General features: G+C 42.5%; 1 protein-coding gene across 3 annotated transcripts in view; it reads left to right on the top strand.

The window, feature by feature from the left end:
• Anln (anillin, actin binding protein) overlaps positions 1-12,391 on the top strand; it is a 65,017-nt gene that overhangs the window by 11,429 nt on the left and 41,197 nt on the right. For all 3 annotated transcript variants that reach the window (XM_085844490.1, XM_085844491.1, XM_085844489.1), the window contains exons 4-8: positions 1,800-2,185; positions 3,211-3,424; positions 4,826-5,016; positions 5,959-6,057; positions 10,073-10,199. In XM_085844490.1, the coding sequence (XP_085700616.1) occupies positions 1,800-2,185; positions 3,211-3,424; positions 4,826-5,016; positions 5,959-6,057; positions 10,073-10,199 (1,017 nt within the window). The remainder of the gene's footprint in view (positions 1-1,799; positions 2,186-3,210; positions 3,425-4,825; positions 5,017-5,958; positions 6,058-10,072; positions 10,200-12,391) is intronic.

The following is a 12,391-nucleotide window of genomic DNA, read 5'->3' as shown; positions in this document are numbered from 1 at the left end:
TAACTGAAGTTCATTAGTAATGGGCAGCAGAAAGTTTGAGATTTCTTCCTTCCTTTTTTATTTTATATTATTTATTTTGAAAAATGTATTTTTTATGTATGTAAGTTCACCTTCGCTGTTTTCAGACACACCAGAAGAGGACATCGGTTCCATCCCGTTACAGATCATTGTGAGGCACCTTGTGGTTGCTGAGAATTGAACTCAGGACCTCTAGAAGAGCAGTCAGTGCTCTTAATTAATGAGCCATCTCTCCAGTCCTCCCATTTTTATTTCAATTTATTTATTTTAAAGGTATTATTGTGTATTCGCATGTGTCTGACATTCATGTAGATGTCAGAGGCCAACTTGCAGGATTCACGTGTCTCTTGTCACCATGTGGGTCTGGTGAATGGAGCTCAGATAGTCAGGCTTAGCGGCAAACATCCATTCCACTGTTTGTCAACCTTCCTAGTGCTGCGACCTCTGATACACTCTCTCATGCTGTGGCCCCAACCATAAAGTTTTTTCTGTTGCTACTTCATAACTAATTTTGTTACTTATGAATGGTAATGTAAGTATGTAATATACAGATGGTCCATTGTGACCCATAAATTGAAAAGCGCTGATCTGTGCCCACTGAGCCATTTTATCAGTGCCTTATTTTTATTTTTCACATATGTGCTGAAATAAATTCATTTTACTTAAAAATAAAACTAAGGGCTAGAGCCGGGCGTGGTGGCGCACGCCTTTAATCCCAGCACTCGGGAGGCAGAGGCAGGTGGATTTCTGAGTTTGAGGCCAGCCTGGTCTACAAAGTGAGTTCCAGGACAGCCAGGACTATACAGAGAAACCCTGTCTCGAAAAAACCAAAAAAAAAAAAAAAAAAAAAAAAAAAACAACTAAGGGCTGGTGAGATGGCTCAGTGGGTAAGAGTACCCGACTGCTCCTCCGAAGGTCCGAAGTTCAAATCCCAGCAACCACATGATGGCTCACAACCATTCGTAACGAGATTTGACTCCCTCTTCTGGAGTATCTGAAGACAGCTACAGTGTACTTACATATAATAAATAAATAAATCTTTAAAAAAATAAAAATAAATAAATAAAACTAAGCTTGGGCAGAAGGAGGGTAGGGAGCAGGTCTCTCCTCTTGATTGTGTATATAGGGTATGATCTGCCCCAAATGCTGGCCAGGATCCTTCGTTGGCGATCACTAGCTGAGAGGTAACTTTTATTTAAATTAGCTAAAATAGGGTTCAATTTCTCAACTCCCCTAGCACATTTCAGTGCCCTAACCATTGTGGCAAGCACTTGCTATGTTGTATGTGTAGGTGCAGGGTGCCTCTTGTCGTTTATCCTAGAGCTTTATGTTATCCATCATTGGCCGGCTCCTGAACTGTCATCCCAGCCCTACAGTGGCTCCTTACAGCATCCATAGCCTATCCAAACAAAAACCAAAAAACAACTTTACAAGCCGGCACACACCTTTAATCCCAGCACTTAGGAGGCAGAGGCAGGTGGATCTCTGTGCAGTGTGATCTACAGAGGGAGTTCCAGGAGAGCCAGGGCTACCTTGAGTCCCTGTCTCAAACAAACAAACAAACAAAACCTGTAGAAAAAAGTACATGTGAAGGGTGTTTAAATTTGGATTAAGTACCATTTAATTTGAAAAGATGTCACATTTAAGTAATGTAATAAATTTCCTGAATGCAAATTTTAAAAGTTTACGTTTAAAAATTTTTTAATTCTATAGGATGTGATCATATGGTTATAAGAATAACAGTTGAATATGGCTTTTGGTTTTTCTGAAAACATTTTCAGATGATGTATCAGAAAGTTCATACTTTGCACCAGTGCCATCTGAGGAAAAGGCTGTCTCACCTTCCAAGCCACCCATTTCAAATGCCTCAGCTACCCCAGTTGGGAGAAGGGGCCGTCTGGCCAACCTTGCTGCAACGATTTGCTCCTGGGAAGATGATGTAAGCCACTCATCTGCAAAGCAAAATAGTGTGCAAGAACAGCCTGGTACCGCTTGTTTATCCAAATCTTCCTCTGCAAGTGGAGCATCTGCTAGCATCAATAGCAGCAGTGTTCAGCAGGAAGCTACATGCTGTTCCCCAAGGGGCGGCAATGCCTCTGTCAGGAAAGACCCATCTTCAAACGCTGCCCATGGATCTTTGCTTAGCGCCTCAGTGTCCAGCTCTGTGGTGAGTCAGTACCATTTTGGTCTTTTGAAATTTCTGTTATAAATGGTAATGACTATATGTAGTCTCTATATGTAGCTAAGTATTATGTAGTGTATATGTGGCATATCTATATGTCTCATAAAAAGTGAAAATTATAAATTTGGTAATTGGTCTAAGATAAATTAACATTTTGTAATTGAAATAATATTAATTTAAATCAACTAAATTTAAAACACCCAAAGTAAATAATAATAATATAAATAAATAAATAAAATCCAGAGTATATAATAATGGAATATGATGGAGCCACTGTTGGTTTTTTCGAGACAGAGTTTCTCTGTATAGCCCTGGCTGTCCTGGAATTCCCTCTGTAGATCTCTTTATTATCATTGGGAGATAACTAAAATTAATCCCTTCATTACAACATTTATTATGGATATCTATAAATATAAGACACTGACTAATTGATTTTATTTTTATTTACAACAAATAAAATTATGAGTTAATTATAAGTTAACTAATTAACTTATAATTAATTAAGTTAATTATCAATGAACTGACTTAAAAATACAAATAAAAATAATTTGATATAATAGTTTAGTAAAATACTAGCCCAATAACTTGAGAACTTTTTTTTATAAAACTAGCAGTGACCCTATCCCTGATAACTAGTAAGCTATCAATATGAGACTAAATGTCCATTAATGTAAATAATAACATTTTATTAGTTGATTTTTTTAAGCCGTTTAACTTAGTATGATCTGTTAGAGAGCAAAGGAAATAATATTTTTGGTAATTTTTTTTTTTTTTTTGAGACAGGGTTTCTCTGTGTAGCCCTGGCTGTCCTGGAACTCACTTTGGCTGGTCTTGAACTCAGAAATCCACCTGCCTCTGCCTCCTGAGTGCTGGGATCAAAGGCGTGCGCCACCACACTCGGCAGTAATTTTTGTATAATGGCTACAACAGAAATGGACCTTCCATGGTTTTGTGCATCTGTGCAATGATGATAATTGCTGTTTACTCTGCCATGTGTTGTCCTGTTTCAGAAAGCATCTTCCCCTGTGAAATCTGCTACATTCAGCACTAAACACTGTGAGGTACAAAATCCTGAGCTACTTCACAAAACTGTCAGTCCTCTGAGAGCAGAGGCGTTGAAACCATGTGAGAAGCCAACTTTATCCCAGGGAGTTCAGCCCAAAGAGGAAGCTAACAGAGAAGTGTGTCTACAGTCACAGCCCAAGGACAAACCTGCAACACCAGGTTAGGTACTTGAAACTGTTGAGTAGATTCAAGACGCTTGTTCTCAACATTTTATTTATGGTTAATTTGTTGTTGTTTTCTATATCAGGCTGGTCTCAGTCTTATGGTCTCCATAGTGTCCAGGGGGCTGGAATTACCTATGCATCTATCATCATCCTACCTTTATTTTTTTTCTTTTCTATTTTTGATATATTAAAGCACATACAGTTAGAAACTACATTTTAGGAGAATGGCAGAGAACCAGTCTTAAAACTTGTATGTGGAACACTGCTTTCCAGTCTTTCCTCTGACTAGAGTAAATCTCATTTTCCCTTGACTAACATAGCAGGCCATCAAGCTCCTTCCACTTGTCTCTGCCCCACCCCAGAGCAGAGAGAAGCTAATATGCATATAGAGTTCTGCACTCCCTTTATATTTACATATATGTATGCCTTTTGCATATAAATAGAGGGTTGTATTTCTTAGAGTAGTAAGCTATGTTCCATAAAATGCTATATTGATCTTGTGACTAATCTTCTGGTGTGCTGCACATATCATTGACTGAGAAACACAGGACTAAACAAAGTTAGCAAAAACATATGGTGACAGACTGCACTGTGAGCTGTGTTTACCTTTATATGTGTGCACACATATGAGCATTTGGGCAGGTGTGCCTCTATGGACACGTGAAAGTAGGAGTAGGCTGTTTGCCCTTTTCTTCTTGTTCTCTTGAGACGGGATCTATCATCAAACTGGAAACTCCATTGGCCAGGCTAGCCAGTGATTGCCTGGGAGCCATATGTCTCTACTTTTCAAGGCTAGGGTTACATACAGCCATACCTGGGTCTTTACACGGGTCCTGGAGATTCAAACTCAGGTCCTCATGCTTGCAGAGCATGCTCCCCACTCTGTGTGTGTGTGCGTGTGCGTGTGTGTGTACACGTCTGTCTGTCTATCTATCTATCTCCATTTGCCCTACTATAAAAGTACTTTATACTCTTTTAAGACTGTATGATATCAAGACAACCTTTTGATGAGGTGTGTCTTATAATTTGTAGAAGAAGAAAATAATTTATGTGCACACATGCATGCTATGGCCTACATGGAATCCGAAGCAGCTGTCTGGACCCAAGTTGTATTCCTAGCATCCATGTCACACAGCGGACAACTGCCTGTAACTCCAGCTCCTGGCGAGCTGACGCCTGCCCACAGTCACCTACACACATACACATGTAAACATATGATTTAAAATAATAGAAACATTTAAAACATGTTTTTAATACGCTGAATAATTTCAATATTCATTTTAAATGACTGTTCCTAGAAACCAAGCACTTTGTAACTAATGGATTTAGAATTTTGTCCTTGGAAATGATAATTGCTAGTTATTTTGAATAGATTCCAAAACTGTGTTTTCTGTAGGAGGAAGAGGAATTAAGCCTTTCCTGGAACGCTTTGGAGAGCGTTGTCAAGAGCACAGTAAAGAAAGTCCATCTTACCGAGCATCTCATAAAACCCCAAATATCACTCCAAATACAAAGGCCATCCAGGAAAGATTATTCAAACAAAACACATGCTCATCTACTACCCACTTAGCACAGCAGCTCAAACAGGTAAGGTGGTCTGCGTTTAGTGCTTACTATATGACCTCATTTTAGAACCTGAGGAACAAATAGGAGCCGCTCTCTCTTTTTAAGATGTAGCTTTATTTTAAGTATGTGTGTGTTGCTTGCATTTGTACACCACAAACATGCAGTGCCTGCAGAGGCCAGAAGAGGGCATTCGATGTCCTTGAACTGGTGTTACAGAGGGTGGCAAGGTGCCATGTGGGTCTTGGAACTGAGCTTGTCCTCTGGGAGGACAGCCAGAGCTCTTACCTACTGAGCCAACCCGCCAGCCAAAATAGTCTTTTTGACTGAGCTAAAGAGAATCATTTTGCGGACATGTCATAGTTAAATAAGGCATATTCTCTAGCCTAGGTCGCCTAGAAACTCTAAGCAGCCCAGGCTAGCCCTGTATACTCAGTAGTTCTTCCTCAGCTTTCCATGTATCAGTCCAGGCTAGCCCTGTATACTCACTAAGCAGCCCAGGCTAGCCCTGTATACTCAGCAGTCCTACTTCAGCTTTCCATGTATCAGCCCAGGCTAGCCTTGTATACTCAGCAGTCAGTCCTACCTCAGCTTTCTATGTATTGGGGTTACAGGTCTGATCTCCACAACTGGCTTGGATAAATAGCATTTTGATTCTTTGTAACTCGAACGGCAAATAGGACGATGAAATCATACATCGTACTTCACAACTTGTGTTGTGAATCTTTGAATTTTATAACTAAAGACAAGAAAAGGGGTTTTTGTTTTGTTTTTGTTTTTTCTTTAAATCTTTCTATTAATAAGTCCTTGTGGAGTCCAGGCTGATCTCAAACTAGCTGTATAGCTGAGTGCTAGGATTAGAGTTGTGCGCTATCTCATCTAGCTTTTAAAAAGCTTACTAGCATTAGGATATTCTTAAATGCTGTTGGTTCTTGAGTAAAATAATGCCATATTTAATATGTTTAGGAACGTGAAAAAGAACTGGCATGTCTTCGTGGTCGACTTGACAAGGGCAATTTATGGAGTGCAGAAAAGAATGAAAAGTCAAGAAGCGAGACCAAACAGGTAACACAGTGAGCGTCAGCGAGGTGAAGTAGCAGTGCATTTTAATGTTGGGGTTTTGAGAGGCCAGGGTCTCTGGATCCTGCAGAGGCTGACTACAGGTTTGACATAATCCCCCTGTCTCAGCCTCCCAAGTGCTTCGGTGACAGGTGTGACTCACCTTGCCTGACTTATTAGCAGCATTTGGCATTACCAGTGAGTTTTCTGTTTGAAGACCGTCATCATTGGGCTACCACAGTACTAGATTCTTACTGTTGTTCTCCTGGGTCCCTGGAGACAGGAGTTGTTAGATTACTTTGTACTAAATAGTTCCTGCAGAGACTGTGCGGTAGCAACAGTACTTATGCATGAGAACAGACTTCTGAGCATGATACTAACAGGGAGTTCAGACGGTGCCTTACCCAGAAACTCAGTTGTTTACTGCAAAAGGAGTAAAGAGGTAGCTGAGACACGGATTGGAAAACACACGCCTGTCATTGACTTAGTTGGGATTTCTACTGCTGTGAGGAGACACCGTGACCACCACTAGTCTTTCAAAGGAAATATTTAATTGGGGATAGCTTACAGTCTAGAGGCTCAGTTCATTATCGTACTGGTCAGAAGCATGGCAGCATGCAGACAGACATGGTGCTGGAGAAGGAATTGAGAGTTCTACATCAGGTTTGTCAGGTAGCAAGAAGACAGAGCCACTGGGCCTAGGCTTAAGCTTCTAAGACCTCAAAGCCCAACCCCTAGTGACACACCTCCTCTGGGTAGGCCACACTTCCCAGTGCTACAGGGCCATTTTCGTTTAAAGTACTATAGTTATTATAGCTATCAAATACTGTAGTCATTAGAATCTAGAGAGATGGAGTGTGTTTGAGAAACATGGGATGGGTTTGTGCACTGAGGGTTGAAATGAGTCTGCTGAGGTTTGTTTGGGGTTTGTGCATGCTGAGGTTTCAAGTGTGAAGTCTGCTGTGATGTGTCGGGTGAGGAGTGCAGGGAGAGGAGGGATGACAGGTTGAAGAGAGAGCAGAGCCAGTTAGTGCAGGAGTTGTTGGAAATTTCACTAAAGGGAAGGAAGAGGAGGTGGTGTCTGGAAGGCAGGAAAAGGCACAGCTGTTTGAATTCTTTGTAAATTCAGGTAAATGCCAGTGTTGGTGGGAAGGAGTTGTTAGGAAGTAAGGAATCAAGACAAAGGAAAGGCTGGTAACTGATTGATAGGCAAAAGTGAGGAGAATCCTTTGTGAGAAAGCAAGGTGAGAACTGCAGGTCCTGACAGCTCTGGAGGCGGAGCCTGTCTGTCAACACTGTGTCCACTGCTGGGCACGGGAGGTGCTCACCTCTGCATGGAACATAGTGGATGAGATACTTGGAAGAAGAGATGGCTAACCTGGAAACAAGGGGTCTAGATGGTAGAATAGAGATCTTTCGGGCTCTGTATTAGTTATTTTCTGTTGCTGTGATAAAACACCGTGACAGAAAGCATCTTAAGGAAGAAAGGGTTGTTTTGAAATAGTTCCATAGGACAAGGTCTAAATGTTTGAGTGAAATGAACAAACTGAAGTCATTGGGAAGTGGTTGCAATGACGAGTTACGAAATCCACCTTGGATGGAGGGGTAAGAAAATAGGTTAGAAACAAGGAAGAAAAGCATCAAAGAGGTAAGAGCAACCACTGGTGGGTGTGGGGCAGGGAGAGGCTGGAGGCAGGGTGGGGTATATGGAGAACACAAAGTGTTTCAGGGGAGGCTAAGTTGGAGTGATGGTGAAGGAATTGGGAGAGGCCAAGGTGTTGCTTGACTAGCCTTGGTGCCACCTTGATGATGCAGGTTTTGAACCTTGGGGAGTTGAGAGAAGAGACTTGTAAGTTAATACGAAGAAGTCAGTGGAACCTTTGGTCATGGAATGCACTAAATTCTGGTGTCTGGGTCTTGGAGGAAGAGCTTGAAAAGCAGATTAGGAAGCCACTGAAGTGGGTGCTGCACTCATGCCGTGGGGCTCAGATAGGAATCTGTTTCAGACCTTTGTGGTTTCTCTATGAGCTGGGTTTGTATTTGGGCTAAAAGTGGAGGGTGTTTGTTTACTATGCAATAACGTTGAGGTCAGATTAGTGGGGAGAAGAATATGGGGTCGTAGGTCATTAGAAGAGTATCTGCATATTGGTTGTTTGCAATGTGCTGGTGGTCACTTTTTAAAATTTCACTAAATCTTAACAATAACTGTGTAAGTTAGTAATATTGTTTCTCTTTCCTGTCTGGTAAGCTTGAAACTAGGACATCTAAGCAGACCCTGTGCTCCTGCCGCCCTGCCTATTAAATGCAGTTCTTATTCTTGGGAATGAGACCCTGTGCTCCTGCCGCCCTGCCTATTAAATGCACTTCTTATTCTTGGGAATGAGACCCTGTGCTCCTGCCGCCCTGCCTATTAAATGCAGTTCTTATTCTTGGGAATGAGACCCTGTGCTCCTGCCGCCCTGCCTATTAAATGCACTTCTTATTCTCGGGAATGACCACAGCCAAAGGAAACAGCGCAGTGTATTTGTTGTGATTTTTCTTTTCCCCCAAAGCTTTGAGAAAGAGGGTAGTTGTTTTCCATTCTCAGTGTTATCACTTAGCAAACGTTTGGGTAAACAAGCTAGGATGCAGTGTATCATAGCATGGAGGCTCTTCTCTTCTCTCAGCAGACACCCAGTTTTCTCTTCTCTGTAGCCTACTTGTCCTGTCCTCATATCCTTTCCCCAATGTCTCGCTCACTTTAAAAATATCATCATGTCAGTCGGGTGTGGTATCCCACGCCTTTAATCCCAGCACTTGGGAGGCAGAGGCAGGCGGATTTCTGAGTTCGAGGCCAGCCTGGTCTACAGAGTGAGTTCCAGGACAGCCAAGGCTACACAGAGAAACCCTGTCTCGAAAAACCAAAAAAAAAAAAAAAAAAAAAAAAAACATCATGTCTGCAACATTTAAGGGTTTACTCTATATTTTATATACAGTCATGTGTGTATATATTTTAGCGAGAGAATTATAGAGTTATAGTTATGTATATAGTTATATACAAAGAGTTATATAGAGTCAGAAGCCTCTCATTTGAGAGATATTCTAACTGGAACTAGATGGGGGATTTGTATCCTGGCTGCCAATTACTTATCATGTGTGCAGGGCCTTAGCTCCTCTGCCTGATTTCTCATTGACAGAACAGAAATAATATGTTCTGATCTGGAGGATTGGGAGGGCTGGGTGAGGCAATGACATGCTTGGTAAGTGACAGGTCACATCCTAAGCCTATGCATGCGTCAGCTGCTGTTATTTACCTGATGGTTTCTGGTATTTCTGTAGTTATAAAGTGTGCTCTTGGTTTTTGAGACAAGGTTTTGCTGGTAGCACCTCCTACTCTGGAACTCACTGTATAGGCCAGGCAGGCTCCAAACTTGCAGTGCCTTTTTTTTTAACACCTGCCTCCAGAGTGTTGGTAATGTAGATGTGTGCCACTGTGCCTAGCCATCCCAGGGCGAGAACAGCACAGTGAGTGCATTGCGAATTCTCGGGGGCTGGGTAGTGACTAGGCCTGTCCATCGTGGAGCTTTAACACGGAAAACAACACATGCGTTCCTCTTACCTTCTTCCTTATTATTGGCATTTGCTTTTATCCTTCTTGTTTTATTTGAATTTTATCCTTTGAGTAAATGATAATTAAACAGAATCTTCATGGCAGAGCTATTTCTAGATTGTATAGGCAAGGGCTGATAAAAATGACAGGGGAAATTGTTTTTCTTTGGCTTTTACTTTGGTTTGTATAAAACTGAACTCTGAAATGAATTTTCATTCTTCTCGCTTCCTAGTCTTTAAAGATTTTACATACTTGGAATCTTACACACTGGAAATGATTAACAATGACCTGAGTGTTTTTAATATATATTATTTCTTTTGTTCTCAAAAAACATTGAATATTAATTTAATAAGCCTTATTTCATTTAATAACATATAGTTAAGATTTGTAATTCTAAGAAGTAGAATTTTCCTCTCCGTTTGCTTTTTTCAGGAAGTTCACTGTCAGAACACTCCACTCAAGAAACATCAAGCTGTCTCAAGCACCCCACTGACTTCTGTAACAGACCAGGTGGCTGGAAATGAACCAGCAGTGAAGCTTTCTGGCACAGAGCCTGCAGGTCAGTGCTCCCATGTACACAGATGTAGCTGTGTCCTGCAGCAGGTGGCTGGCACGGCTCAGAGAGTGAATGCCGCTGTGCTTGGGCAGGCAGAGCTGTCTGCCTCCTCACCCAGCTCTCATTTCTCCGTTTAGTTCTTTCCACAGTAAGACTCCCTCTTGGCTCAAGCATTGTCCTCTTCCCAAAGAGAGAGGAGCTTTGTTCTGACTTACAGCTCTAGAGAAAAACACTCCATCTTGGCAGAGGCAGCAGAGCTCCCCTCCCCTCCCCTCCCCACCCCTCCCCTCCCCTCCCCTCCCCTCCCCTCCCCTCCCCTCTCCCCTGCTCCCTTTCCTCTCTCCCCTGCGCTGCTCTGCTCTCCTCCACCCCTCTTCTCTCCTCCCCCTATGTCTTCCTTCCTCTTTACCCACTCTCACAGCCCCCTCTTTCTTTTTTTTTTTTTTTTTTTTTTTTTTTTGGTTTTCTCGAGACAGGGTTTCTCTGTGTAGCTCTGGCTGTCCTGGAACTTACTCTGTAGACCAGGCTGGCCTCGAACTCAGAAATCCGCCTGCCTCTGCCTCCCAAGTGCTGGGATTAAAGGCGTGCGCCACCACCGCCCGGCCCCCTCTTTCTTTTAGGAGGTAAACTCTTACTGTGTAATCTAGAGTAGCCGAGAAGTTTGTTTGTTTTTTTGAGACAGGGTTTCTCTGTGTAACCCTGGCTGTCCTGGAGCTCACCTAGATAATGCTGGCCTCAAGTTTACAGAGATCTACCTGCTTCTGCCTCTCAAGGATGGGATGGGATTATCGCCACTGCCAGGTTAGCCTAGAAGTTTCAATCCTCTTGCCTAAGTATTCCAAGTGTTGCACTTACAAGTGAGTCACCATGCTTGGTTTATTAAAAACACTTTCAATTTTTTTCCTTCCTTTTTTTTTTCTCCTCTTCCCCTTTCCCCACCAGGACAGGGTCTCAACTGTGTAGCCCTGTGGTCCTGGAACTCTTACACCAGCCTGGCCTTGAACTCAGATTCTTCTGCCTTTCCTTCCTGAGTGTTGAGATTAAAGGCGCATACCATTACAACTGGCAAATTTTATTTTAATATGAGATAAAAAGAATCACATAAACTTAATTTAGCTAGTCATGGTTACACATGTCTGTAATCTCAGAACTAAAGGATTGCTGATTTTTAAAATAAGCCTGAGCTTCATAGGTGAGACACTGTCTCAATAAAGACCCCTCACCCCAAACAATTTTGCCAATTTAATTGCTTTTAGGCCCACATTTCAGTAGTGTTACATACATTCATTTGTCATTGATCTTCAGAAATTTGTCATCTTGCAAAATTGAACAAACTTCTGTGCTCATTAAACAAAACTTCTTTCCTGTATCATCCCGTTTCACTTTGTTGCTGTGAATTTGTCTTCTTTAAATATGTCATGAATAGAAACATGCAGCCGGCCGGGCGTGGTGGCGCACGCCTTTAATCCCAGCACTCGGGAGGCAGAGGCAGGCGGATTTCTGAGTTCGAGGCCAGCCTGGTCTACAAAGTGAGTTCCAGGACAGCCAAGGCTACACAGAGAAACCCTGTCTCAAAAAAAAAAAACCAAAAACAAACAGACAAACAAGAAACATGCAGCCATCTCTCTATCTTCAGGGATGCAGCCCAAGATCCTGTGGGTGAAGCTTAAACCTATGACTTCACCTGAACTCCCTCAGAACTCAGATTTCTTCCTGCATACCCTGTGGTGTTTTCACACAGGAATAGAATTGTACAGCATGGTGTATATTTGTGGATTTCCTGGCTTTGGTTTACCACAGATAACTGAGACTATGGAAAGTGAGGCTCTGGGTGCAGGAGGGCTACTGTAAAGGCTGGGTATGCATGGTGTGTGCATGGCACGGCACGGGCACGGCGCTTACCCCTTCTCTGTGGGTACACTTCCTACAGCTGGCGGGCGCAGTGGTGGGTGTCCCTGCTGCAGTCTCTGGAGCAGTGCCTGGATGTCGAATCATTGCATCGTATTGTGGTAGCACTTGCAGTATTATATGTTCTCACCAACAGTGCACAAAACCCTAAGATTTTCTGCTTCTTAAGCATTGTGCACAAAGTGAGTTTTAAGATAGCCAGGGCTGCCGGGCGTGGTGGCGCACGCCTTTAATCCCAGCACTCGGGAGGCAGAGGCAGGTGGATTTCTGAGTTCGAGGCCAGCCTG

The sequence above is a fragment of the Mus caroli genome, unplaced genomic scaffold (genome assembly GCF_978045245.1).
Source record: "Mus caroli unplaced genomic scaffold, Mus_caroli_1 scaffold_11, whole genome shotgun sequence".
In the NCBI taxonomy this organism is placed as follows: Eukaryota; Metazoa; Chordata; class Mammalia; order Rodentia; family Muridae; genus Mus; species Mus caroli.
This window is presented reverse-complemented; position numbering and strand designations above follow the sequence as displayed.